The sequence below is a fragment of the Phalacrocorax aristotelis genome, chromosome 17 (assembly GCF_949628215.1).
Source record: "Phalacrocorax aristotelis chromosome 17, bGulAri2.1, whole genome shotgun sequence".
NCBI lineage: Eukaryota > Metazoa > Chordata > Aves > Suliformes > Phalacrocoracidae > Phalacrocorax > Phalacrocorax aristotelis.
The window spans coordinates 9,079,809-9,105,073 of NC_134292.1; the positions used below are offsets into that span (position 1 = coordinate 9,079,809).

At 56.3% G+C, this 25,265-nt stretch overlaps 1 protein-coding gene across 1 annotated transcript in view; it reads left to right on the top strand.

Annotated features, from left to right (window-relative positions):
• The first annotated feature begins 578 nt into the window (after positions 1–578).
• RXRA (retinoid X receptor alpha) overlaps positions 579–25,265 on the top strand; it is a 124,639-nt gene continuing 99,952 nt past the window's right edge. The window contains exon 1 of the mRNA XM_075112366.1: positions 579–921. Within this exon, the coding sequence (XP_074968467.1) occupies positions 894–921 (28 nt within the window). The 5' untranslated portion in view covers positions 579–893. The remainder of the gene's footprint in view (positions 922–25,265) is intronic.

Consider the following 25,265-nt stretch of genomic DNA (forward strand, 5'->3'; position numbering starts at 1 on the left):
TTTTTAAAAGATTTTTTATTTTTTAGATTTTTTGATTTTTTAGATTATTTTAAATTTTTTTGGTTTAGATAGTCTTAGATTTTTCTTGGATTTTTCAAGTTTTTAAAAAATTTTTAAGATTTTTAATTTTTAAAAGATTTTAAAAAAGATTTAAAAATATTTTCTTTAAGTTTTTTTTTAAGATTTAAAAAAGTTTTTAAAAGATTTTTTGGTTTAGATTTTAAAAATAATTTTTGGTTTAGATTTTAAAGATTTTTTGTTGAGATTGTAAAAAATATTTTTGTTTAGATTTTTTAGATTTTTGTTTAAGTTTTTTAGATTTTTTGGATTTTTTTAGATTTTAAAGTTTTCTTAAGATTTTTTAAACTTTTTAAAGATATTTTAAAAAAAGATTTTGAAGAGATTTGTTGGTTTAGATTCTTCTCTAGATTCTTTTTTTTTTTTTTTTTTTAGATTTTTCTCTCTCGGGTCCCCCTTCCGGCTCCCCCCGCGAGCCCCGGCCGCGGCGGCGGCGGCGGGCGGGGCGGGGGCCGGGCGCGGGGCGGCGCTGCGGGCCGGGCGTTGCGGGGCGGTCGCGGCGCTCGCTCCCCCCTTGCGCGGGCCCCGGCGCGGAGCCGATCGCGCCCGGCGGAGCCGAGCGGCGGAGTTACGTTGTTGGGGGAGTTTGCAACAACTCCGCGGCCTCGTCTGCGGGGCCGCCGGTGCGGGGCCGCCGCCTTCCCCGCCCCCTCCTCCTCCGCCCCTTCGGGCTTTTTCTTCCCCCCCCCTCCCCCTCCTCCCCCTCCCTCCCCCGCGCTTTGATTTCCCTCTCCGCCCCCCTGCGCGCCCTGCGTGTGTGTGTTTTTCGCCGCCGATCTCCACGCAAGCCCCTTGGCATGAGTTAAGCACCAGCCATGGACACCAAACACTTCCTGCCGCTGGGTGAGTTTTGTTCCGAAAAAGATTCCCCGTCCTTACGGCGGGGCCGGGGGGGTCGGGGGGGGGGGGGGTCGCTGCTTGGTGGGTAAATACAAGCGAATTAGCGCCCGGCGTGCCCCCTCCCTCGCTGCCCGCTCCGGGGGGCGGTGGCGGGGGATGCGCTGCGCCCCGTTCCCCGGGGGGGGGGAGCCCGGGAGCCCCCGGAGGGGGGGTCGGTGTCAGCGCCGGCGAAAGTGCGGGGCCGGCTGCCCCGCGGCCCCGCTCCCTCCTCCTTAGTCTACTTCTTATTTTTAGGTTGTTGGGTTTTTTTTTTTAATTTTTTTTTTTTTTTTTTTGCGAGGCGCAGGCAGGGGGCGGCGGGCCCCGGGCCGGGAGCTCAGCCTAACCAAGCCGAGCCCAGCTGAGCCGAGTTCGGGGGAGGGGGGGGGCGCAGCACCGGGGCGCAAGCGGTATTTTCAAACGGGGCAGCGAACACCCGGGCCCGGCCGGGAGAGCCCCCTCCCCGCCCGGGGCCGGTTCTGCAGGAGGGCTTGGCAGCTCGCAGCCTTCGCTTCCCCCTCTCGCTTTTCTCTCTCAGTTTCTCCTTTTTATTTTTTTAAATATATTTATTTTCTTTTCTCCCTTTTCCCTCTCCCTGCCGGCACCTGGGGCACGCAGCCGGGCAGGGGGAGGCTGAGCACCCATGGGGACCCCCGTGCTGCGCCCACACCGGCCCCTCCGCTCGCATTGTCCCTCACTGGCGGCCCCCAGAAGCCGGCACCCTTGGGACCCTCCAGCCTGTTTTTTTTTTTTATTTTTTCCTTTTTGTGGTTTTTTGTTTTCCTCCCCCACTTCTTAGTTACATTTTAAAACCTATTTCCAGCTGGAGTTTGCCATCGTCTCGGTGACTGAGTCAAGTCCTGGCTTGTAGGAGCGAATGCCTCCTCGCGTCTCGGTTCCAGGAGAAGTGATATTGCAGAGCTCAGTATTCAGGGTGGGGGGGAAGAAAAGTTTCAGTGAAGTAGCCCGGCACCAAGTCCGGGCGAGGGGGAAGAGGGACGAATCCTGCCGTCTCTGCCACCGCTCCGCACCGCGGCGTGGGGGCTCCCGGCCTCCGGCCGAGCAAGCCCGTGGCCAGCGAGAACATCCACTCAGGCTTGCCTGGGCTTTAAATCTGCGCTCAGGCTCTGCTAGGCTGTGGTGGTGTGTTTTGTTGCTTTCTTTGTTTTTTTTTATAATTTTTTTGGTTTTGTTTTTAAGAATTGCAATTTTAGTTGTTCCTTTCTAAGAGCGAATAAACATAAACACCATCACAAGCTCCCCGGCTTGCCCTGCCCCCCGGGAGGGTTTCCAGGAGGGCTGTGGTCTGGGGCCTTTGGCAGGGAGAGCCTGGCCCCACGGGCTGGCAGGTCTTCAGCTGGCATCTCCTGTCCCCCAAAATCCCGGTTTTAGTGCCCCTCATTGATTCGCCTGCGAGGTGGGAAACGCTGCTGGGTTGACTTGCCCAGAGTTAGTTGCTGGTTGGGGTAAAAGCATCTCGCCCGCGGCTTTGCCCCGGGAGCGAGTCCTGCTTTCAAAGTCAACCCCGCACCTTTTGGGTGGACGAAACGCAGGTGTCGGGGATCGTCGCAAACGCACCCGCCGAAGCAGAAAGTGCCTCTCTCGCCACACAAAAGCGGTTTCGTCTTAGAGGTGGCTGCTCGAAGTATTTACATTTCCTTTGATGCTCTTCAGGAAGATGGTCCAAACCCCCCTTGATGCGAGCAGGATCCGGCCCCTATATATATATATATATATATATATACACACTTGCATTTTCTTTCAGATCTGAGCTCTCCTGTTACGCTGTAGATCCTAAACAATACGTTGTGTTATTAGTCATGTTGGCTTTGACAGGGGAGGCGGGGGGGAGCTTGTGTCACCTTGCTGCCGCTCGGGTAAGGGTTTTCCCGCTGGTGTAAATGAAAACCAACTCGTTTATCTGCTTGTTTATAAATGTACGTGTGCGTATGGTGGGGAGAGGGTGGGTCTTTGCAACGTGCTGGTCCTGGTCTGCGCACTGGGAGCATCCAGAGGGAAAACGAGGCAGCCACCCCAGGACAGCGGCGCTGGGTGGGGGTTGTAACTTTGCTATCTGGCTTAGAAGAAAATTCAGCTGCCTGCGGGAGCTGTTTTGGGTGCGTGGTCTGGGTTTCTGTCCACTGCAGAAGCGACTCCTAAAGATTATCCACTGGCCTTTGGTCACCGATTACTGGAAAAATCAGCTTTGGGTGTAAGAGCGGTGGGTTCTGCAGGTTTTGGAGGGGGAGATCTTGGTCCTGCTCCGAGCACAGGAGGCAGGTTGAGCCTGAAAGCGCGGGAGCAGTTTGTAGGAGCAAGGGGAGCCTCGAGGAGTGCGAGCAGAGACCTTCCCAGTGAAACCAGAGCGGAGCTGGGGGGCCACGGGGCCTCGGTGCTTTCTGGAGGTGAGATGGTCCAAAACCTGCTGGGTCCTGACTTTGCAGAGGGCCAGGGTGTTTCACCAACCCCATCTCACGTCATGGTTGGGAGCTGGCATTCGCAAGCCAAGGGGAGAAAAAACAGCCAAGCTTTGGGGAGTTTGTTTCCCTGTGTACCAGTGTGGGCCTGAGCTGGAGAACCGGAGCAACTGGGAGCCAAAATTGGGCTCCGTTACTGCGTGGCCCCATCAAAATCTCAACTCAGTTTGGCCTAAAAAGGGTAACCCAGTGGATGTTCCTGGCCAAGTCCTGCCCATGGTTAGACTCAGATAACCCCGCTGATGTCATGGGTGGAAGCGTGGCCAGCGCTGGGCACTTTTAATAGTAGTATCTCATTTTCCTGCTCCTCTCCGGAGCCGCTGGCAGATGCCAGGCAGAGGCTCCCCGCGAGGACAGCGCGTCCCTGGGCATCTCCCGGGCTGGATGCTGTCGCCCTGCAGCTCTTGTCTGCTGTCCTGCTCCCCGGACAACCCGCAGCCTGATCGCAGGGTCTGTGGGCAGCGGGGCTGCCTGCCCCCGCCCCGTGCAGCCTTCCTGCGTGGCGCGGGGACCGCCACAGCCCTGGCTGAGGCTCATGAACACCTCCGGGTCTGGCAGATGCGCCCTTAGAAGCTGTCTGGGGCTACAGGCCGCCCTTTACTAGGTTTCGAATGATTGGGGATGTCTTGGTTTTGTTCCTTTGGGGTGGGCTGTGCTGGGCCGAGTCTCCAGGAGGAGGAAAATCAAGAAAAAGCTGTCACGCAAGCGCTTGCGAGGCGGGGGGGATCTGTGTCTCCAGCCTGGTGGGGTGCACTCACTGAGATCAGGCTTTGCATGGGACCAGGCTGGGGCCTGACGTGCAAACCGAGGAACTTTGTTCTTCGGGTAGCGGCTTGTTCCCAAGGCTCTGGCCATTGTAATCCTTTCGTTGCTTCATTTTCTTCTTTGCCTACTCCCCTAAGAAAGCGGTAGCTTCTGGGGAGCAAAGGGTGAGCTGGGGAGCCTTCCCTCGAGGCTCAGCCTTGTGGGGAGGGAAGAAACAGTTAATGGGTGTCCGAGGCTGGTGCTTCCCTCCCGGAGGTCACTTCGCTGGGTTGCAACCTCTGCGAGTCCATCTTCCCACCCGCACAGCCGTGCCAGGGACGGCTGCAGCTGCTCAGGATGTGGGGTGAGAACCGGCCGTGCACGGCCCTGCCGTGGCCGGAGCGGGAACGCCTCCGAGGAAAACAGCAAAACAACCCCCTGTGCCTGGCCGGGAGGAGCAACGCGGAGCGTGGGGGCTGCTTCGGGTGGATGAGAGCGTGGGAGTGTGATGCATCTTCATCCCGCGTACCCTGGCCTTGCCATCGGGCGCGTGGCCAGGACGAGCCTGGATGCTGTGCAACACCCAAGGCAGGTTGGTGGGTGCCCACGCCTGGGTTGAGACCTCAGCGCCATCCTCAGTTCTGCTTCTTTTAGCTTCAAAAATTTACAGCTGGTGGGAAAATCTGTAGGGAGGAGGAATTATGAAAGATGCAGAAAGTATCACAGCTTGTCTGAGCATCCTTGTGAGGGAGGAGAAATCCTCCGCCCCACATCTGGAAGATGCTGGCCGGCTCCGTGGGGCTGCTGGTGCAGCACCGGAGAGGGGCCCAGGAGCAAGAGATAAAGTGAGAGACCATGTCCAGGTCTCTCTTGCTGAAGCATAGTGTAGGGCTCGACCTCTCCCGATTGACATATGCAAAACAAGCTGGGAAGGAATTCTTTCCTATTTCGGAATCTGGGCTGTGACAGTTAAATAAATCCTCTGAGGATCCCTGAGTTTACTCCACGTCGTCCTGCTGTGTTGGAGAGAGTGTTTGTGTTTCTCGTGTTTAGGGCATTTTATTTATTTAAAAGAGAGCGGGGGAGAAAGCCACAGAATTTTAGTTATTCATTGCAAATATTATTATTGGCATTTTGCTCCTGTTGAAAAAAAAAAAAAAATCAAGGGGGGAATCAAAACATTTCACTGGAAAATACACCCTGGCTTCGTCCCACCCACGTCTTGGAGGTGGAAATAAATATTTCTTACGAAATGGGTTAAAAACCTTTTTGTTGGAGTATTGTTTTCTCGGAGCAGGGGTGGATGCCCATATGCCAGAGTCTTGGCACCTGGCAGAATTTTTTTCTTATTTTTTAAATTTGTTTTTTTCTCTCTCGGGACAGTTAAGGAGAAACAAACAGCGGAACTGTGGGTGCCGCGAGGCAGGGGCTCGGGCTTTGGCATGTTCTTTGGTCCTGCCTCTTGCACAGGGTGCTCGCTCCTGTGAGCATCCCGGTGCCTTTTGGGGGCCGACGACTGTGTGAGCAGGGTATTCCCCCGAGGCTCTCAGCTGCCTGAAATCACCGCATCATTCTTGCTATAAATATCCCACAGCCCTGCTGTGGGAGGCAGTGAGACAGCAAGAGGCGGTGGCCCTTGGCAAGGGGCGTAACCGAAGGTGGTGGTGATGGAGCAGGGATGCCAAGGGGGTCCCTGCCTGCCGGCCGGGCTCCTCTCCGCCGAGCTGGGCTGCTGGTGGTAACCAAAGCCGGGGACACCCCAAATCACTGCTGGCGGCATGCCGGGTATTGCAGGGACCTTCCCTGGGAGCTCAGTAACCCAAGTGGGCTCCAATCCTGTTCTCTGGCTCCCATCCTCAGCGCGTCTCCCCACCATCGCCTCCCTTCGCGGGCAAAGGCGCTGGGTCTCTCCTCCGAGCCGTGGTGCGAAGGGATGCTCGGCAGAGCGAGCACGCCGCCGGTGCAGGATCCGACCCCGCAGTTCCATAATTGCTTCCTAAAAGGCCCAGGTGGGCTCTCAAAGTCAGAATAGCTCCAAAGCAACAGGGGAGGCAGCCTGGGTGGTTTTATTTTAATTGATTTTGTCAGGAGTTGCTGTATTTTATTACATTTAAAGACTAGACTCTGGAATAACTTTGAACGTTTGACACGCACACAAAAAGCAGCTTTCTGACATTTTCCTCTTTGCTTGTCTTTTATTTTATTTCTCCCCTCTCCTCCTCCTCAAAGGAAAGCGTGTGCCTGGAGGGAGGACAGAGGAGGAGGGAGGAGCGGTTGTGTCTCTCCAAAGGCGGCTCATACATCAAGGCAGCGCAAAGCAGACGAAATAATATTGCAAATAAGGACTTAAAAAAACCCCTACAGAAGGATCCCCACACATGCCAGCCAGCTCTAACTGCTAGAAGATTTTCAGACAGAAGCAATTTAGCCTGGGAAAATGCTCTATTGTTGAGATGGAAACTGGCGGTGAGAACTTGCCTTTTCTGACAACGTTTTGCTTAGAAAAAGCAAAGCAAAGTCAGGGAAACAACCTGAGTTTTTATTTAGAGAAGACAGAGCATTTCAAAATGGAGGGTGTTTTCTGAGATAAACAGGGAACAATTCCTTTGCAAGAAAGGGAAGAAAGGGTTCAAATTAAGGCAAAATGCAGCTTCCCTCCTTTGAAATTTTGTTTAACATGGAGTTAAAAAATAATCCTGTTCAAACAGACCACTCGCAAGCATAAAATGGTTGTTGGCTTGGTTTTTTTTTTTCTTTTATTGAGATCTACAATAAAAGTTTCAAGGTTGCACCTTGGGGCTGTAATTCCGATCACAGCCCTGTTTGTGCCAGCTCCTGCCCCTGTGCATCAGGAGGGGACGGATCTCGCCTTTGAAAACTCACAGTCTGCCCAGATGAGACAGATACAGGGTGGGAAATCGAGGCACACGGGTGCGTCTGAGCGCTGGCGAAGCTGGGAACGGGGCCTGGAGCGAGGGTGTGGGGTGGTTGTGAAACCTCGGCTGGGACGGCGGCTTCCAGCTCCGCAGAGCAGATCTGTCTGGGATCTGAGCTCCGCAGGGCTCCTGTGGGCTTTTGGGGGTCCCAGCTCCTGGTAGCCAAAATAAACCCCCCAAGCTGCTTTTTGGCCTGGGAGCAAAGGAGAGCTTGCAGATGGGGTTTGTGTGTAAGCCAGGTGCTCCCAAAGCAGAGGGCAAGGAAGAAACATCCTAATTATTTGTTTTAGTAAGCATCAGGAGCAGGGCTCGCATCCCCTGTCTGCTCTAGTGGAAGATGCTTCTCACCGTGAGCGTTGCTCCTTCTTTCAAACCCTGGGGGATTTTTTTTTTTTCTAGGGGGTGGTTTAATCTCTTGGCTTTGTTGGGCCCTGAGTGGAGGTTGGTGGTGTCTTTGCGTTTGGGTCTTGTGTGAGCCATAACCCTTTCCCCAGATTGCATCGGATGCGAGATCACCGCAGAGCGAAGAGATAAAAGGTGCAATAACGGTATTTGCGACCAATAAAATGGTAATGGGATTCCCATCTGGTTGTTACCTTTCATGGTCTCCTCTTTTGTGGAGTTTTGGCTTTCTTCAGCTTTTACAGGCTTTTTTAAAAAAAAAAAAAGAGAACAAATAAGGGGAGAGGGAGCTGAGGGCAGCCCTGGAGCCCCGCGAGGTTTACAGCCCCCTCAGCTCATGGAGCAAATCCTTTGTGCTGCGGCTGCCAGGAGCGGATTAGGGAGGGATACCCCGTTTAGTTTCAGCTGGCTGTGGAAGAAAGCAGAAACATTTGATTATTGTTTTTCCCACTTTTGGCTGACGAGTAAGTGCTGGGAAGTTTTGGGGTTTGGTTTTTTTTTTGGGGGGGTGTCTTTTTTTTTTTTTTTTTTCTTTCGCTGTGAACTCTGTGGGCTGCTGCGAGACAATGTTGTTGTGGGCAGCGCGTCTCCTACGTGCCCATTACGGAGTCGAAATGAGGCAACGGCGGCGGTGAAGCAAGAGCGGAAGGAGAAACGCGGGAGAGGGGGTGTGCTTCCAGCCAAAACCCGTCCGGAGATGGGGAGGTGACGAAGAGGGGAGCCGGGGTTAGGCCGTGCCGGGTTGGCACGGGATGCGATGCAGGAGGCTCTGAGTAGGTGAGATGGTGAGCGATGGCAGAGGCGTGAAGGGCCGTAGGGAGGAGCGGGGTCACAGAGAGGCAGGAGCAGACCCGGGGGCATCGCGTGATGCTGGGGAAGCTCTTTTGGCTGCCCCGGCGGGGGCGAGGGATGGGTGAGAGTGACTCGCCAGCACTGCGGCTTCCCTGCCCCGCACTGAGGGGAGCAGCAGCCTCTGCCTGAGGACCCATGTGCGGGTGGGGGCTCTTGCAAAAGGGAGAAAAAAGAGAGACCCCTCTTTCCCCACCGGTCATCTTGCCACACCATGCTGGACTCCCCTTCTGCCCCCACCTCCTTTTTTTTCTGCCCCATTTTTACAAGATGAGTGACTTTATCGGGCCTGGGAGGCTGTGGGCTCTGCCCTGCGTGGAGGAGCTGTGGCCTCTAACACCACCGAGCAGGGCCCGGTGGCAGCAGATAACGGCGTATCAGCGGCAGGTCGTGCCGGCGATGCTCGCCCATGCCGTGGTGGGGAGACGTGCAGCCCAGTGTTGATTTGCATCGGTGTTGGGGCTGCTTCTGGAGACCCCCTTGCACCCTACAGATGCCCCAACCCACACCCGTGGGGCTGCTGCAGCCTGGGGGGGGGGCTTGGCGGGGGGCCAGGGATGTGGGGTAAAAACAGGGGTCCCTGCGAGGGCACCCGAACCTTGTGAGGGACCAGGCAACCGGGTTGAAAACCTCTGTCTCGGAGCTCTGCACCTGCATGGCCAGCCCTCCCTTTTGACCTGCAGTTGTTCAAGTGTGACTTTCAATTGATCATAAAAATCCAGCGTGATTCACAGCGCTTCTGCCCTCCAGCCTGCCGGGCTCCGTCTCTCCACCTTCACTTAGCGTGAGAGAGCAAATTGCCCTCCAGTTCTTCCTCCTCATTCTTAATGGGGAGCCGTTGCTTTCTGGGTCTGCTCCCCCCATGCACTCCTTGAATTATAATACATTAGAGATAGTGGCTTAGCATTTTAATTTAATTTTCTCTCTTTTTTTTAATTTATTAAGAAAACCCACTTCAGTGCAAGCTCCCAAACATCAGGGTGGGGAGGGAGGGAGGTGCAGCTCCCTGCTCCATCCCAGCACAGACCCTGTGTGCATGCGTGTGCGTGTGGCTCACAGACAGTGAAATTGCACCCTAGAGTTATAAAGCAATTGTCTAGCTCAGCAGCAGAATGAGCATGAAATGGTGCAGAAAGCAACTAAATAAAATTGGGTAAGGCAGATGCATGAAAATAATGACATCTCTATACCGTAGTCAGGCGCGCTTGCTCTTTCTCGCACACGCAGATAAACTTTTATAACAGACTTTGCATTTATTTTCCCAGGAAACTCTTCTGAAATGGAGATCTGTTAGTGTGGTGCGAGCCCCCACACCCCCTCTCCCGTGTTTCTGGGCCGTTGCGCCGTGCGTCGCTGCCCCTCTCCTCCCTTGCCACTCTCACCGTTCCCCTTCCCCCCCCCCCTTTTTTTTTTTTGTTTTTTGTTTTCAGGGCAGGGTTTTTACGCTCAGCCAAACACCGAAACGATAACCTTTGCAACTTCATTTCCCTTCGGCCGCGGCGGCCGTGCCGGGCTGGGGCAGCGCTGCGAGCGGGTGGCTCTTGGGGGTGACCTGCCACATCCCATCAAAACTGGACGAAGAGACGCTCTCCTGGCGCGCTCTCACTTTGGGGTTTTCTCTTTTTTTCCTCCCTGGATGGTGGCAGCTGTAAGGATGGGACCGTGCGTGGGGCTTTAGGACGTGGGAGCACAGATGAAAAGCTCGGGTCAGTGCACTGGCTGTGTCCCTGCATCCCTCCTGCCAGGCGATGGCTGGTGGCACCAGGGCCACCCGCTCCCACTCTCCCACAGGTTAAATATGCCCCAAATTTGGCACCTGGAGAATTGACCTTAACTGCAATTCCTCCCAAAAACCCACCTCAGTGCTTCCCCTGGGCTCTGGGCTGCTGTCCCTGCTCCGACACTGCCCAGGAGCCTTCGGCCTCAGCAGAGGCACGATCCCCCCGTCCGCTCCCGGGAAGCCTGTATGTTTCCCGACACAGTCTGACATTTTGCTCCTCTTGTGCCGGGATCCCCGTGAGGCTGGGAACAAGCTGCTCTTCCCACCCGAGAGGCCCGTTAGGTGACGTTAATCTGTGTCCCCACCATTCTTGTGCCCTCGTGCCCCCGAAGGCATCACCAGGTACCGCTCCACATGCTCACGGTGCTGGGGATGCCCTTTCTCAACTGCGTGCTGCCTGCTGCATCCCGCCCGGGCCGGCTCATCGTGGGGATGGGGAGTGGGCAGCAGCCCGTGGGCTCCCCAGCCTTCCCAGTCCGCTGCTCCCTGGTTCGGAGGACTCAGGACTGAGCTGGTCATGGATCCCTTCCCTCTCTGTGAGGAAAATTAAGTCCATCTTTGCCCTCCTCGGCTTGCTGCACCAGAGCCTGGGGCTCACTGCCCAGAGCCTTTGCAGCAAAACCCTCCATCTCTGATTTTCCTTTGCTGCGATGTGTCCCTGGGGTCCCAGATTAGCCGCTCCAGTGCTTTGCCCACCGCCTCCCCATCGCGCGCAGTCCAGCGTGGATCCCATGGGTGGCTGGGAGCCGTGTGTTGGCGGCGCGGCTCCCAAACGGCGCGGCACCGAGCCCAGCAGCGCGGGACGTGTATGTGTTCCCTTCCTTGCTGCCTGCAGAAACCCAGCTCCTCTGGAGAGAGGCAGAGGAGCAGGCTTCCCTGCAGAGATTGCTCTGGCTCTGGGCAGATGGATGCCGAGGCCCTGCCAGCATTTTTGCTCGTGTGGAGCCGCAGCACTGGAGTGGAGAGCAGGGAAGTGCACGCATGCAAAAATCAGTGTGAAGGCATAAATCAGGCCGAGAGTGAAAGGTTAAAGAAATCCAGAGGAAGCGGAGCGATGTGCGTGATAGAAAGGGGTTTCCTGTACCTACACAGGCCACCCAGGCTCCCTTCCTGTCAGGGTAAACCTGCTAAAGCCAAAACTTTCTGCACCCCTAAGCAAATTGTGGGCTGCTGTATGGGCGCGCTGTGAGCAATCCGTGCCAGTTAATACTTTGCCCTAACAGCGTGCTCTTTCCAAGCCTGTGCAGTGGTATTTGGTCCAGGCAGCTCCGGGGGAGCACCGCGGCCGTTCAGCCCCATGGTGGGGAGCAGGGGCAGAGCTCGGGGTGTGATGGTCACCGCATGGGTGACCATGCATGGATGCTGGAAGCTGTGCTGCTGCGGAGCAGCCCTAAATCGCCGTCCTCTCCGCCGCCATCCTTGCTGGGCCCGTTTTCTGCAGGCGAGCCCTGCTGGCCGGCCGCCCTGTGCTCCGCTTAAGGGACCGGACATCAGAGGTGGCTCTGGGAAGAGTTAAGACTCCTGGGACAATTACCTGCAGGCCCCCATTTAAGCACTTAGGAAGTCTTAGCCTGATCCCTGTTGGAGATAGCCTGGCCCCAGGCCAGCTGATACCTATTGTTTGCAAATCTCAGAGACTTTATCTAAACAGTGGTTCAGGGCAGGGGCTTGCTGGGAGCAGGAATCCCAGATGGGCTGTGGGGGGGCTCTGCTGCCCGGCTGTGGGCTGGTGCTGTGCAGGGACTTGCTGCTGAGATAGGTGATAAGGCAGCACCCCGAATTACACCCTGCCAGGAGGTTTCTCTGTTGCTTATAGGGGTGGGAGACACAGATTTAGTTCGTTAGGGTTTTTGCCTGTGTTTCAAGTTGTGTTTTGGTAGCGGTGCTGCTGTTCCCTGCAGCTCCAGGGCTTTGCCTTGGAGCTTCGGTGCGGCTCTGCCTCGAGGTTTCACCCTCCTCTTGGAGGGTGGAAAAGCCAGCAGTTCCTTTATGGCAAGTCGCTCCCTCTTCATGCCTCACCTGTGGGGCAGGTTTAGGCTGTGGAAATCACAGGCTGTCGGTCACCGGCGGGCTTTGTTTAGCTTGGGCGCTGGGTTTTCTCATCTTTGTTGTTTTTCCACCTGCGCTGCTATCGCCGAGGGGCGTTCGGCGCCGCTCCCTGCAGGCACCCAGGCGCTCTGGCCGGCTGGGTGTTATGCCATGGGAGCTGAGGCTGGGCGGGCACGGAAAACCACGTCTGGCTTCTCCAGCGAGGTTTCACGGCCTCTAGGTGTGTGCAGGAAATGTTGCAGGGCAGGGATTTCTTGCAGCAAGCCCTGGGTGGCAGATAACAGCGTGGTTCCCATCTAAAGCCCCCACCTACGCAAGTGGGGAGGCTCCACCTCTCCCTGCGCCTTCCCAAAACCCCATGGCAACGCAGGAGATGTGGGGCTGATCTGGCTATTCTCCCAGTTCTCTTTTTTGGAGCAGTGATATTTGCCCCTGGACATTGCCCTGGCTGCCCTGAGATGCAGCCCACCCTGGGGCTGCTGCCTGGTGTAGCTCGGCAGCATCCCGGCAGCGGCAGCCGGCATGAGGGGAGCCCAAAAGCTCTTTTCAGGGATGTACAAGCAGGCAAGCCCCAAGGTATGGCCTGGGCAGCAGTGGTGTGGAGGGTAATGCTTATCCTGGCTCATCCTGGAGAGCGGGGGGATGCTCCCAGTCCTGCCCGAAAAGTGGGGACCCCAAACCAGCCCTTTGGAGGGAGGAGAGCATGTGTTGGGGCAGGAAAGTGGCTGTGCTGGGTCGGGGTGCGGGTTGGGGTCCTCACCGCCCACGCTGGGTGGGAAGGGGTGAGCATGGGGCCCACAGTGCGTGCCGGGAGGTGCCCGCGGGGTGGGAGCAGCCTGTCCTGCCAGTTCTCCCCTGCACAGGGCTGGGCACTGGGGAGTCCCCTGAGCCGCAGGGTGAGGGCTGATCCCGGGTCCCTCTCTGCCACCGGTTCCCAGCTGGATCACTGGGTAATGCTTTTCCTTGGCTGGACCCGACGGTTCGATTGCAAACCTTTGGGAGCAGAGACTCCATGCTGGGGAAAGCACCCAGAGTGCCTGGCCCTGGCTGGGAGTATAAGCTTGCTTTGCATGGGAAGGGAATGCGAAGCTAGTGTGCTCCCTAACCCAATGCACCTTTGCAAGTTAATAAGGTAGAAGTGACTCTATAGAAAAAAAACCCTCCAATGTGTTGGCCTGCCCCTGTAATTGTCGGTGTGGAAATCATGGGCACATGAGGACTTGCAAGCGAATGATTAAATCTGCAGCATTGTTTCAAAAGCAAAGAAATGAGCCTCCCAGTGCTGCCCGTCCCTGTGCCGGGGCTGGGGGCTGCAGGCGACCCTCTGGCACAGAAGCCTTTGCCAAGGCGGTTCGGCTGGCACGGACCCCATGAGCATCGTCGGGATCAGCAGCTCGGCATTGATTTCATCGAATCGGTTCAAGATAGCATCAGCTTAACTAAGGACCGAGATTGACCCGCGGTGATTTGCTGACTTTATTATTAAGGCGATGATGTGGCTGGGCTGGGGGAGAGGGAGCTTGTTGTTCCCGTCTCTGCATGGTGAGATGGCTTGGTGCAGGACTGACACCTTGTCCAAATTTTCACTGTATCTTTTGCTGTAAAGAGGTAAAATCCTGAATGTACCTTGAAGGAGCATTAGGAGAAGGACTTTCCATCCCAGCTCTTGGCCCTGTCAGTAGCTGCAGAAGAGGAATGTTAAAGGAGCTATTCATCATTGCAATTATTTTATTAAGAGTACACAGTGTGCTTGGGAGCTGGAAGAAAGGGAGCTTTGGGATGTTTTCAGCATTATAAATACTGGTTGGTTACATCACCCAGCTTTTAAAAAATGGTACGTGTAGTCCTGGTGAAAGAGGATTTGCAGACACCCTTGGGGAGGAGAGCTGGGTGGCTGTTCCCCGCAGGGAGGGCACTGTGGTTCTGCTCATGTGTCTCCCTCGGCACCAACAGGGAGAGAAATCTCTGGGCTCTGTCCCTGCGCAAAACCCCTGGGGGGAATTTGTGCCCAGGTGCCCGGTGAGGGCTGGAGGTGGGTGAAATGGGCTTCTCGGGGGCAGCCAAACCATTATCACAGGGGGTGGGTCAGCTCCCAGGTAGAGACACGGGAGCACACCGCTGCTCCCCACTCTGCGAAGGCTCCATATAACCTCACGCTACTGAAAACCGAGGTGCTGCTCCAGGGCCTGATTTTGTAGTTTTCTGTCCTATGTGGAGCCCCGTGTGCTTTGCCGGGGCTGCCCACCTCGGTGGCACTCCGTCCTGCTGCGGCAGCGGTGGAGCAGCGGCGGCGGGTCCCGCGGCAAGCTGGCACCTCCGTGTGCGTTATCGCAGCCGCGCTCCGGGGCTGAAGTCCACGATGGGGAAAATGCCCGGTGGACTTTTAACTGGAGTCCTCAGGCGAGCCCAGCTTAGAAACCTTTAACTGTTTCGTGGCAATCTGCGCTGGAAAGCAAAGAGAGAATGAACTGGGGAGAGGGTGGGCTGTACCCGCCTGGGGTCGGGTCCCTGCGGTGGGGGCTTGCGGCCATTCTGGGGAGACCATGGGGTCGTGCTGGCTGGTGCTGGGGTCATCGCTGCATGTGTGTGCCCCTCCACCGGCTTTGCTGTCAAGCCCTCGACTCTTGGCCCAGCTGTACCATGTTGTATGGGCCCCCCAAAATCCAGCTCTGGGCACGTAGAGGCTGCACCGGGGTCACGGGACTGTCTTCCTCGGGACGCATCTCAGCGTGGGTCCATGCCCTCCTCCCTTTGCTGTCCCTCCCACTGCGGGGCCTGAAAAGATGAACCCTGTTTGCCGGGGAGGGGGTGGGCATTGCTCAGCAGCATCCATATCAATGGGAGGCTGCATCCGAAGGTTGAAAGGAGACGTGGCTGCTGCTTTTTTTGTTGCCCTGTATGCTGGTTTTGCCTCCTGCTTCAGGCACCTGGGTGTCTGTAGGGGGATTTATTCCAGCATCTTCATCCTTATTCCTCTCGCCCTTTCCTTTGCTTTTGTTTTGCATGTATTTTTAATTTTTATTTTTTTTTCCTACAAGTCATGAGTCTTGTTTGCTCTGGGTGGGTCTGCAGGCCCTGAGCGGCCGGCCCGGGGTTCGAGCGGTGCCCGTGTGGGGGAAGAGCGGGACTTTCCTGTGATTCCAGCAAAACCGAACAGTCACCCTCTCTGCAGCGCGGGCGGGGGCAGGGCGCGCTCCTCCAAAGGGCCGGGGCTTTGCAGGGGGGAAAGTCGTGCAGGCAGGGGCAACGCAGGGTTTGTGCCCATTGAGACGAGCTCAGCGCGGGACGGCATCGCTGGCGGTCCCTGGAGGCACAGCTTTGGGGGGGAGCGGGGAAGCTCCCGGTGCGTCACGAGCTGTGCCCTGGGTGGAAGTGATTCCTGGGTGAGAAATTCCCACTGTAGAAGCCTTTATTACCGGGCAGAGCTAGGTTTGTTTTGTTTATCATCCATTTACTTGGCTTTGGAGGCATGCCCAGATTTCTCGAATTTTGTGTGTGTGGATGCGTGATTTATTAGGATTCAGGGTTTTTTTTTTCTGGTTTAATTTCACTTCCTCAAACTGACAGGCCGTTTGAACAAACTTCTTTTGGATGATTTCCTCTATAGTTTTAAAGGGACGCCTAAAAATAAAGAGAAAATGTTGCAGCATGGTTGACAATTAAAAAAAACCACCCAGTCTGCCACTGTGACAAACCTCAGCCCTGATTTCGGTAATGGAGAGAGCTCAGAGGGCGAAAAAACAACATGATTTCACTTTTGGGTAATTAGGGCTTTTGACAGCACTTCAGGGATCACTGGCTTTGCTTGTTTCACTGTAGAGCTGATCGTGCTGCGATCCCGAGCACACTCCGGCGTGTTCTTAGCTTTCTGCATGCGAGTGGTCCATTAAAATAGCTGTGCGTGTCTAAAGCCTTGCCAGCTCCAAGCTTTGGTTTCCTCTCTTTTGCTTGATATGCTCCGCAGCAGTCAGGAAGGTGGGGTAGGGGGGGAAAATCCATTTAAGAAACACTGGAAAATGTAATCGCAGCCTCCAGAAAATGGGGAGCAGGTAGGCAAGGGCAGAGCACCTGTAGCTGCCTTGAGCTGGGTTTGCTGTTTTTGTTCTGGCCAGGGTTTTTACAAGCTGGGATTTCGCAATGGCGACTTGGCTTTCGAAATAACTGAGACAGGGTTTTGCCTGGGCGTTCTCTGGGGCTCGGCGCCGGGCGCGTTGCTGGCGATGCAGCCCGCGGCGCCGGGGGGGTGGTGGGGAGCCCCGGCGGCGTCGGGGTGATGCTCGGGTGCAGGTGGGGACCTGGGGAGTCGCCCCATCCATCGCGCTCGCGGTGCCTGTCAGCAGAGAGATTGAGATGAAGGAAAACTTCCTTTTCCCCTGTCCAAGCTATAAAAGCATGAGAGAGAGAAAAAGATTTCCCCCAGGGATCAGCAGTGATAAAAAGCCTCTCTTTTGAAAAGCAATGAGAGAAAAGAAGTGTGTCTAATCCTCCCGGAGAAGAAAGAGAGAACATGCCTCTACTGTGAGCCGTGCGGGGGCCGGAGAGACTCCGGAGTGGATGCAGTGACCTGGCACTCCTGCCCGGCCGGATCCTGCCCGGCGCTGGCTGATGCAGAGGAAGGGCCAGATCCTCTGTGCAAGAGCAGAGATGCTTTTTTTTATTGCACAGGCTCAGGGTGGGTGGGCTTGGAGGAGCTCCTGGGAGCCAGCCTGCAGGACTGGGGGGCTGGCTGTGCTGTGATGCAGGGTGCGGGCAGCAGTTTGGGGCTTGCGGGGGCTGGGGAGATGCTGCTGGCTGTGTCGCCATCCCCGTGTTGCTCAATCGTTGCAGAAGAGCCTCGCTGGCAGCGGGCTGGGGAGAGACATGCACAGATTTTCTTTCCCCTTTTACCCTTGACCCTAGGGCTAGAGAAGGCTGGAAAGGGGAGATGCAGCCCTGAGCATGGAGGGATGCTTGTCCCCAGGGTGAGTACCTGAGGGTTTCCCACAGCCCTTGACTGCTTTTTCCCAGTGGTATGGGGACGTGTGGCTGGCCTGGCTGGCTGTGTCCACAGCTGTCTTTCCTCTCCTGATACAACCATGTCACCATTTCCTCGGTGACAACCTGCGGTGTCCAGGCATGGCACAAGAGCTGCTCCGTCACCTCGTTGGCGATGGGGCGGCGGCAGCTCGGCTGCTGGTCCCGTGCTCAGCTGAGGCTGCCCAGTTGTCTTTATTGCTGTTGCAGTTGATGATTTATTTTGAGCAGCACCCGCCCTGTCTCGTGACTTGATTAAAAAATAAAGCAAACAGCAGCACAGCGTGGCTGCTGTGAGCAGGGGGTGCCTTCCCCGAGCCCCCACAGGGTTCCCAGCCTATGTCTGAGCTGTGTGGCCTCGGGACAGGCTGCTCTGGGGGGGTTTAGCAGAAAAACATGCTGGGCATGGTTGGGTAGAGGGGTAAAGGCAAATGGCAGTGTCGCAGTGGAACGACCTGTCCGGCTGGGAGAGTGGCTCTGCTGGGGATGGAGATGTGGATGTGGGGTGGGAGCTCCCCGCACACCTGAGCGAGGCAAGGGGCAACCACCGTGCTCCCTGGGACCCACCGCCTCCCATCACGGGGATCCTTTCATAGGCTGTAGAGATTAATCTGCTTGCGAACAATTATCTGTGTCTCCTTGAACTGAATAATGATAATCCACAGGCAGGAAAGTCCTCATTACACTGGGATTAATGAGATAATGTTTAAAAAAAGCCACCGCCACCAAAAAAACCCTAAACCACCACCCTGCACCTTCAGGAAGGAACAGGTGATGGGGTGGAGGGATGATGGAGCTCTTGCCATGGCCCCGCTGCTGCTTTGGTGGCTGGGGAGGAAAACAAAGCTGGTACCAGGGTGCACTTGCTAACTGCAGGTGGTGTGGTCTGCATCCCGGGGGTGAGTGCCAGGCTTCCCCAGCAGCCTCGCCTCGGGATGTGCTCGCTCGGCTTCTGGGTAAGGATTTTGGAGAGACTGTCAGCATTTTGCCGTCGGAGGAACGTGCTGCACTGGTGGGCGGACAAGCCCAGAGCATCCTTTTGTGTGCTGGGAGCCTTTGAGGCATTAGATGGTGCCTGTCATGTCACGGTGTCACCTCCTGCCCCTCCGCTTGGCTGGGTAACAGCGGGAAACTGGGGCTGAGATTTTTGAAGAGCATCCTGGGATGTTTCAGCCAACAGCTTTGGTGCCAGGAGTTTATGCCCTGGCCCTTGGGGAGGACTTTGGCAGAGCCCACCTCCCTCCGCTTGTATACGGAAGGAGCGAGTGATTCGTGAACCCCTCGCAGAGAAAGGGGAGCCAGAAATTAGCTCATGGCTCTTGTGAAAGAGAGAAGCTGACTTGATACCTATAATTAAAGTGCGTGTCAAGGAATGAAGTGCAAATTCCTCAGTGGGCATCTCACTGGGAGGGAAAGCAGCGCCTGCCGGCTAACCCGAAAGCGGCAGCTCATCCCCGGTGAGGGGCTGTGGAGGGGCTGGTGCTGAGCCTGTGAGGGCTGGGGGGACGCCGCTGCTCCCATCCCTGCCAGCAGTAAAGAGCTGATGCAGGCAGCAAGGCCATGGGTGTCCTGTCCCCATCCTGTCCCCATCCTGCCGCTTCAGCCAGCGTGAAGGAGCTGCGGGAACAGCCCTCAGTGGGGACTGTGGATCTGTCCTGGGCAAAAACACTCCTGGGAAGCACGTGGGGCTTGTCGGGGAGGCGAGGGGTCCCTGGGCACAGAGCTGGGGAGAGGCAGCAGTAGAGACCGAGGCGAGAGGGGGGCTTGGGGTGCCTGCTTTGGGGATTGCAAGCGAGCACGGGCAAGGGCAGGACGTGGAGGCAGTGCCGTGGTGGTGGGATGCCTTCACGGCGAGACCCAGGCCCTCACTGGGGTTGGAGGAGGCACGTGGGGACCCGTCGTGCTGGGTTGCCTGCAGCACTGTCTGTGTGTCACCTCGAGGGCCTTGTTCCCCTAAAATGCTTGTGTTTCCCCCTGCCCCCCCTCCACCTCTGAGGGGAAGGGAAACTGAGGCACGGGGATAATGTCGTGTGTTTGTTTTGCCCGAGCGCTGCGCGCGTGCGCGGTGGCTCCAGGCTCTTGCACTGGTCTCTTCTTTCCCAGCTGCTCCTACCTGCGAACCCTGGGCTGGTGCCAGGCGCACGCAGCGAGCGGTGGGGTCCCTCCGGCCATCCCCCGGCTCGGTCCCCGCGGCTGCGAGCGCCTTCCCAGCCAATGTCAAATCTGCTGAGCAGACGGAAAAAAGAAAGAAAGGAAAAAAAAGAACCCAACCCAATAATACAAGGAAGAAATGCTGGTGTGTCCTGGGTGGATTAGTTGAGACTCCTCGCTGGATTCCTCCGAAGGGAGGTGCTCGTGCTGGAAGCCGGCCACCAGCCGGGCCTGCCACATTTTTCCTGGATTCTCTTACCATTTGGGGACTGAACTTTTGTCTGAAAAAATATGTATTTTTAACTTGGTTGTGTCTGAAGCTTGTCTCGGCGTCGGGCTGCTCGGCTTTGTCCTGGCCCAGCATGCGCTGAGGTGGATGTGCTGGGAGGTGAGGGCCGGATCCTCCATCCCGGCCGGGGAGGAGGAAGCGAGAGAAGGAAAGATTTGCTCTAATGCAAAAAAAAAAAAAAAAAAAATTCATTTCAGAGGTTGCCTCCTGCTTGGCCCCATTGCCCAACACACAGCAGGAGCATGGAGCAACGGCACTGGTATGTCCGAGGACAAAAGCAGCAGTGATGGAGACATTGGTGAGAAAATCTGGTGTTAAGATGGGGTGGGGAAAAAGAAAAGGTGATCAATATCTCAGAAACGCTTGTAGACCCCAACACGCAGGACTGACGGACCCAGATACACGATTGCCTTGGAAACAGCCATTGAAGTGTGCGGTATTTCTGTCTCCAGGTGCTTGTTTCCCTCCCAGCTGTGGAGCTGTCGCAGGGCACCGGCACTGCTGGTCTCGGCGTGCCACCTGGGCTGGCTGCCCGGGGAGCCCGAGCTGCTCCTGCACCTAAGCCTGGCTCAGCCTGGCAGAGCGATAACGTGGCTGTTGAGGATTGCACTGAGCTCACAGCTCTGCAGGGCAGGGATGAGGCCAGCGAGGTGTGGCTGGTCCTTTGTTTATTGTAGGGTTGCCGGACGCAGCACGGCTCTGCGGGGCTGCTAGTTTGCTTCCCCCGCTTGGGGACGGAGCTTGCCCAAGCCAGCAGGACAATCTGGGCTATGTTTTCATAATTAAAACAAATAAAAACAAACCCATACGCAGCACTATTTACAATATGCTCTCGGGAAGAGTCGAGCTGAATATTGTTTCCTCACCGAGTTTTTCCCTTTGTCGCTCACACACAAGTTTGTTGTTGTTGGCTGCTCCGGAGGCCGTGGGCTCGCGTGCCGGGCTGCTGCCGGCCCGCAGCGGGCTGCCCGGGGAGCCGGCGTGGGGTGGCCGGGGCTGAGCTCTGCCCGCCGTGCTAGTGCGGGTTTTGCTCCGTGAGATGTGCGGGTTTGTTTCTGGAAAGCTGGTTGAGAAGGGCAGCTGCGCGGGGCGGTGGCTGGGGTGCTTTTGCGAAGGGAAGAGATGCTGCTGCTCATGGGAATGCTGCTGGAACAGCAGGGATCTGTTTGGGGTGAAATAAAATGCTGGGGTTTCCTGCAGAGGGCTGGCAGGGCATGGCAGGGGATTTTTGCAGCAGAGAGCAGGATCACTTGCTGGTTGTTGCCTGCAGGATCCTTCCCAAGGGGCTGCACTGTGGCCCAGCAGCATCACTCCTGTGTCTGAGACCTGGAAGGGCTGCAGCATCTGGTAGGGGTTGTGGGTTCTGTTGGGGGGAGCAGCTCTGGCTCCCGGCTCCCACCCAGTGCTTTGAGCAAACGTTGCCCTGAGGATGGAGGGGCGAGATCTGGCCGAGGGCTGCGGCACTGGCTGCAGGGCTGCGGCCGCAGCAGTCGGGTGCGGCGGTGACCTGGCAGTGTTGGCATGGTCTCAGGTGGTGCTGGCTGCCCCCCCAGGGAGGGACATCGCTTGGTGGGGAGGGGGAGATGGCTGTGCGTGTATGCACACAAGGAGAGGGCGTGGATGTCTGCGCTTACCGTGTTGGCAGGTTTTCACCCTGCTGCTTTCGTGCGGGCGTCAGCCTGGCTGGGGATGCTGTGGGGAGGGATGCGCGCCGGGTGCGGGGCATCATGGGGCGCAGGGGGAAGGTGTGCTCCTCCCCTCGCGCCGAGCTGCAGGCAGACACGTTGGTATGGGAAGCATATGGCAGGTAATCCAGTGCCAGATGGGTATTTGCTTCCATTTCCCTGGCCCCCGGTGGGCCCGTGCAGCTCCTGCACGCGCAGCCGGGCAGCGCTCAGCGGTGTGGCCGGACCCCCGCGGGGAGCAGCCCCGAAGCCTCCCCTGGGAGCACGGCGAGGGAGGGCTGGGCAGGGTGCCGGTGGCATGGCTTGCCGGCCTTGTGCGGCCGTGCAGAAACGCCCTGCGGAGCGCAGGCAGCGCCGTCGGGCACCAGTGCAGTGAGCTGTGCAAGGGCTCTGCACGCACGGAGCCAGCTGAGCACATCCGCCCCTGCCTAGCGGGGCATGGCTTAGAGCTGGGCTTAGGAGGTCAAAATCTAGCTAATGCGTTAATGGCAATTAATTAACTCCAGGGCACTTTACAAATATTAACTTAATTGTTTTGCTATGAGCAAGGTCCGTACGATTACCCCACCTCATAGATTGAGGCACTGAGGTGTGGAGGAGCCATGCACCCACAAAGAGGTGCATTACCGTCAGGGCTGCAACTAAAGCAAAGGCTAATTCTGCTCCTGTTGATGTGGTGAACAGTTATGTGGGATTTTGGGCATGGCAGGGTCAGATCCCAACGTAGGCAAAGGAAGCGAACTGCATGCCGTGGACTTTGGAGCCTGAGCATCTCTGCGGGCTTCATCCCCACGTGTGTTTTAGGGGAAGGCAGCTGTAGCTGTGATGCTCTCGGTAACCACCGCCCACGCAGGCAATCTTGTGTCTGTTGGCTTTTCGCTGTGGTCCCCTGAAGCAGCAGCATCCACGGTACGCACAGCGCGGCGGAGGTTTTGCGGAGGGAGAGGGGCCCTCCGTGGGCTCGGGCTCCTCGCTGGGTGTGAGTAGGTGGGCAGCAGGGTTTGTGCAGGTACAGCTATTTTTAAATCCCTCTGGACAGAATGGTTTGGCCCTCACATGCTTACTGTTTGTTTATTTACTTATTTTGGTGGCCTGAGAAGTTTGTGGAAGTGCTGCAAATGGCAGCTTATTTTGTTGGCTGTTTGGGGAGGGAAGGGATTAAATCTCAGAGGCCCATTGTGTGAGCAGAGCTAATTTTAGGCCTCTGATCTTAAAATAGAAGAAAGGAAAGAAAAAAAAAATTAGGCGTTTTTCCCTGGGCCAAGGGAAAACAGGCTGCCGGCGTCGGCTGACCACCTGCGAGGTGGCCCCAAGGAAGAGACGGGGCTGCCGCCAGCCAAAGTCAACACGGGAGGTGGCCAGAGCTGCTCCCGGCTGGCAGCAGCCACCGCCGGGAAAGGGCATGGTGGAGAGCAGCGTGAGGACCAGGCGAGGATTAACCCCCTGCAATAACGGCCGGGGGAGGGAGGTTGCGGTGCTGGGTGCGTGTGGGGGACACTCGCTGTGCCGAGCAAGCGGCTGGTTGCAACAACCCACCCCGATGGCTCGGGGCTGCTCCAGCCGCGGCTGGGGGACAGTTCCTGGCCAGACTGGGTGGGCCTCGTGTCTGCAGACCCCCACGGCCGTGACACCGTGTGCAGGAGGTGACCCGGGCTCTGTCTCAGCATCCTTCTCGCCTGGCATTAATAAGGCAGAGAAGAGGTGTCCTTGTGATGGGCCGGCTCTGCGGAGGCTGGATCCCATTTTGTGGCAGGGCTAGTCATCCTGCAAGCAAATATTCCGGCTATATTAAAATGCTTGGGATTTTCTAGCGAATTGAAGCTTTCCGACCAGTGCCAAGAACAATTCAGCAGCCTCCAAAAACAGCTTCCCCTGAGGATTATTTGTTCCTCTTGCCAGAAGGATTGATGAGAACTGGTAGATTCAGGTGACTCAGCCCAGCGTGACCTGACGGTTTCATCCCAGGCAGGCTGGCCGCTTGCTGCCGAGGGGGGAGCGTGCCGTGGGGTCCCTGCTCTCCGTGAGCCCTGGGAGGAAGCTCAGCGGAGGCTGACGGCTTGCAGGGCATCTCAAAAACATCCTGTGAGCTTGTCAGCACTTTGTAATCTCCTTTCTCCCTTCTCCCCAGGAAACCTCTTGCAAAGGGGTTGACAAACTCGGAGGATGCTGCAGCCGAGCCGGCGTGCGAGGTTATGCCGAGCCATGGCGCAGGAGCAGCGTGCGGTCGGCTCTGTCCCCCCGAGCTCCCACCAACTCCTCCAGCCTCTGCCAGAGCCTCTCCTCACCTGCTGGAGCCTGGTGGAGGAAAACTGCTCCTAAGGACAGGGCAGGAATAATTCTGGCTGTTACCTTAATAACAAAACCAGGGAACATTGCAAGCTGCCTTTTAAACCATCAGAAGTAGCAAAAATGTGAGGCATGTGCTTAGGCAGAGCTTCAGGCTCTGGGTGTTTTTGGAGGAGAAAAAAAAATATACACAGAGCTGTTTTCTTTTGGTTAAAACCTCTTTCGTGATCCCCCTTTTGGATAGCTCTCTAACTTTCAACAGCTCACGCAGTAGGTGGATGTTTGTGCTTGGAGATGTTTTTCCATATGCTTCCCATAGCTCTGCTCACAGGTTTTGCACATGGGATGGTAAGAGAGAGGTAGGCTGCTTTAATATCGTATGATAATATGAAATTAGCTCCACTTTACATAAATTGAAGACGCCGAAGTACTCTTGGGCCTGGGTAGGGCTTTCTGGGGGTTTTTGTGCTCCTCCTGCTCCGCCCAGGGTGGGAGGCAGAGACCCCAGGAGCAGGAGCCCTTGTCTCTCCGAGCACGCATGGCTATTTTCACCCATAATCCTTTGCCTGCAGAGGGGGAATTCCAGCCTGCGGTGGGAATTTAGGTCAAAGGTGCTTTTAGTTCAGAGGAAAATGATCAAATTAGGGCCTTTTGTGTTTGCTTGTGTTTTGTTTTGTTTTAAGGGACTTGCGTAGGCAGGGCTGCACGAAGAGCTTGGCAGATAGATGGTCAGATCCTGACCATCCTTAAATCAGGACAGTATTGCCTTTACCTGCGGCAGGGCTGGGATTTAAGCTGGAAAGGTCATAATTGGTCCAGAATTTGTCTTCAGTCAGGGCTGTGTTTCTGGGCCTGCCTGGAAGGGAGAGGCATGGGTACAGCTGTAGAGCCCCCAAGCCCGTGGTATCCCCTGTGAGTGCACTGTGGGGAGGTTGGCTCAGGGATTTCCCTGGCCTGGGGGCTGGAGGGATTAAAATCTTATCCTTTGGGAAAAGAGATGGCAGCCCACTGGTTGCGAGCTGGGAAGTTTTTACCGATGTCCCTGCGGTCATGGGGAAAGGGGGAGTTTGTTCCTGCTCCTGCATTGCCCCAGCTCCACCGGGAAGGTGCTCCCCCACCCAGTGTCACCCATGCTCTGGGTAGGATCCCATGGGAGCTTCCTCTGGTCCTGCTTGTGCCGTGGCTGCCCTTTGGGTTGGGGTGGGCTTGGTGAGGCACCGTGCTCTGCAGAGGGTGCTGAGCCCTTTGCAGGATGGATGGTCCAGCCCAAAGGTGCCTGCTCCCAGAGCAGGAGGCAGTGGCTGGGAAGCAGCAGGAGGGATGGAGGTATGGTTTGAAAAAGAGCCGGTGTGCATTCCTCCGCGTCTCTCCCAGCAGGGCCTGTTCCGTGACACCCCCTTGCTTTTATGCTGATGCAATGAACCAGCCATTACTGTAATTTCCAGCCAGCGTGGGCTTGTGGTCCCCTCTGCAGCTGCTCCATCGCCGCACTTGAGGCAGCATCGCGCCGGCTGCGCTCCCGGCCTGGCAGAAACAGCCGCGAGCGGAGAGGAGGTGCAGGGAAATCCGGCCTTCCGCTAGCGGCAGGCTTGAGGAGCGGGGAGGAGGACAGTAATTAGGTTTGTGGTTAAGCGCTTCATCCGCTGG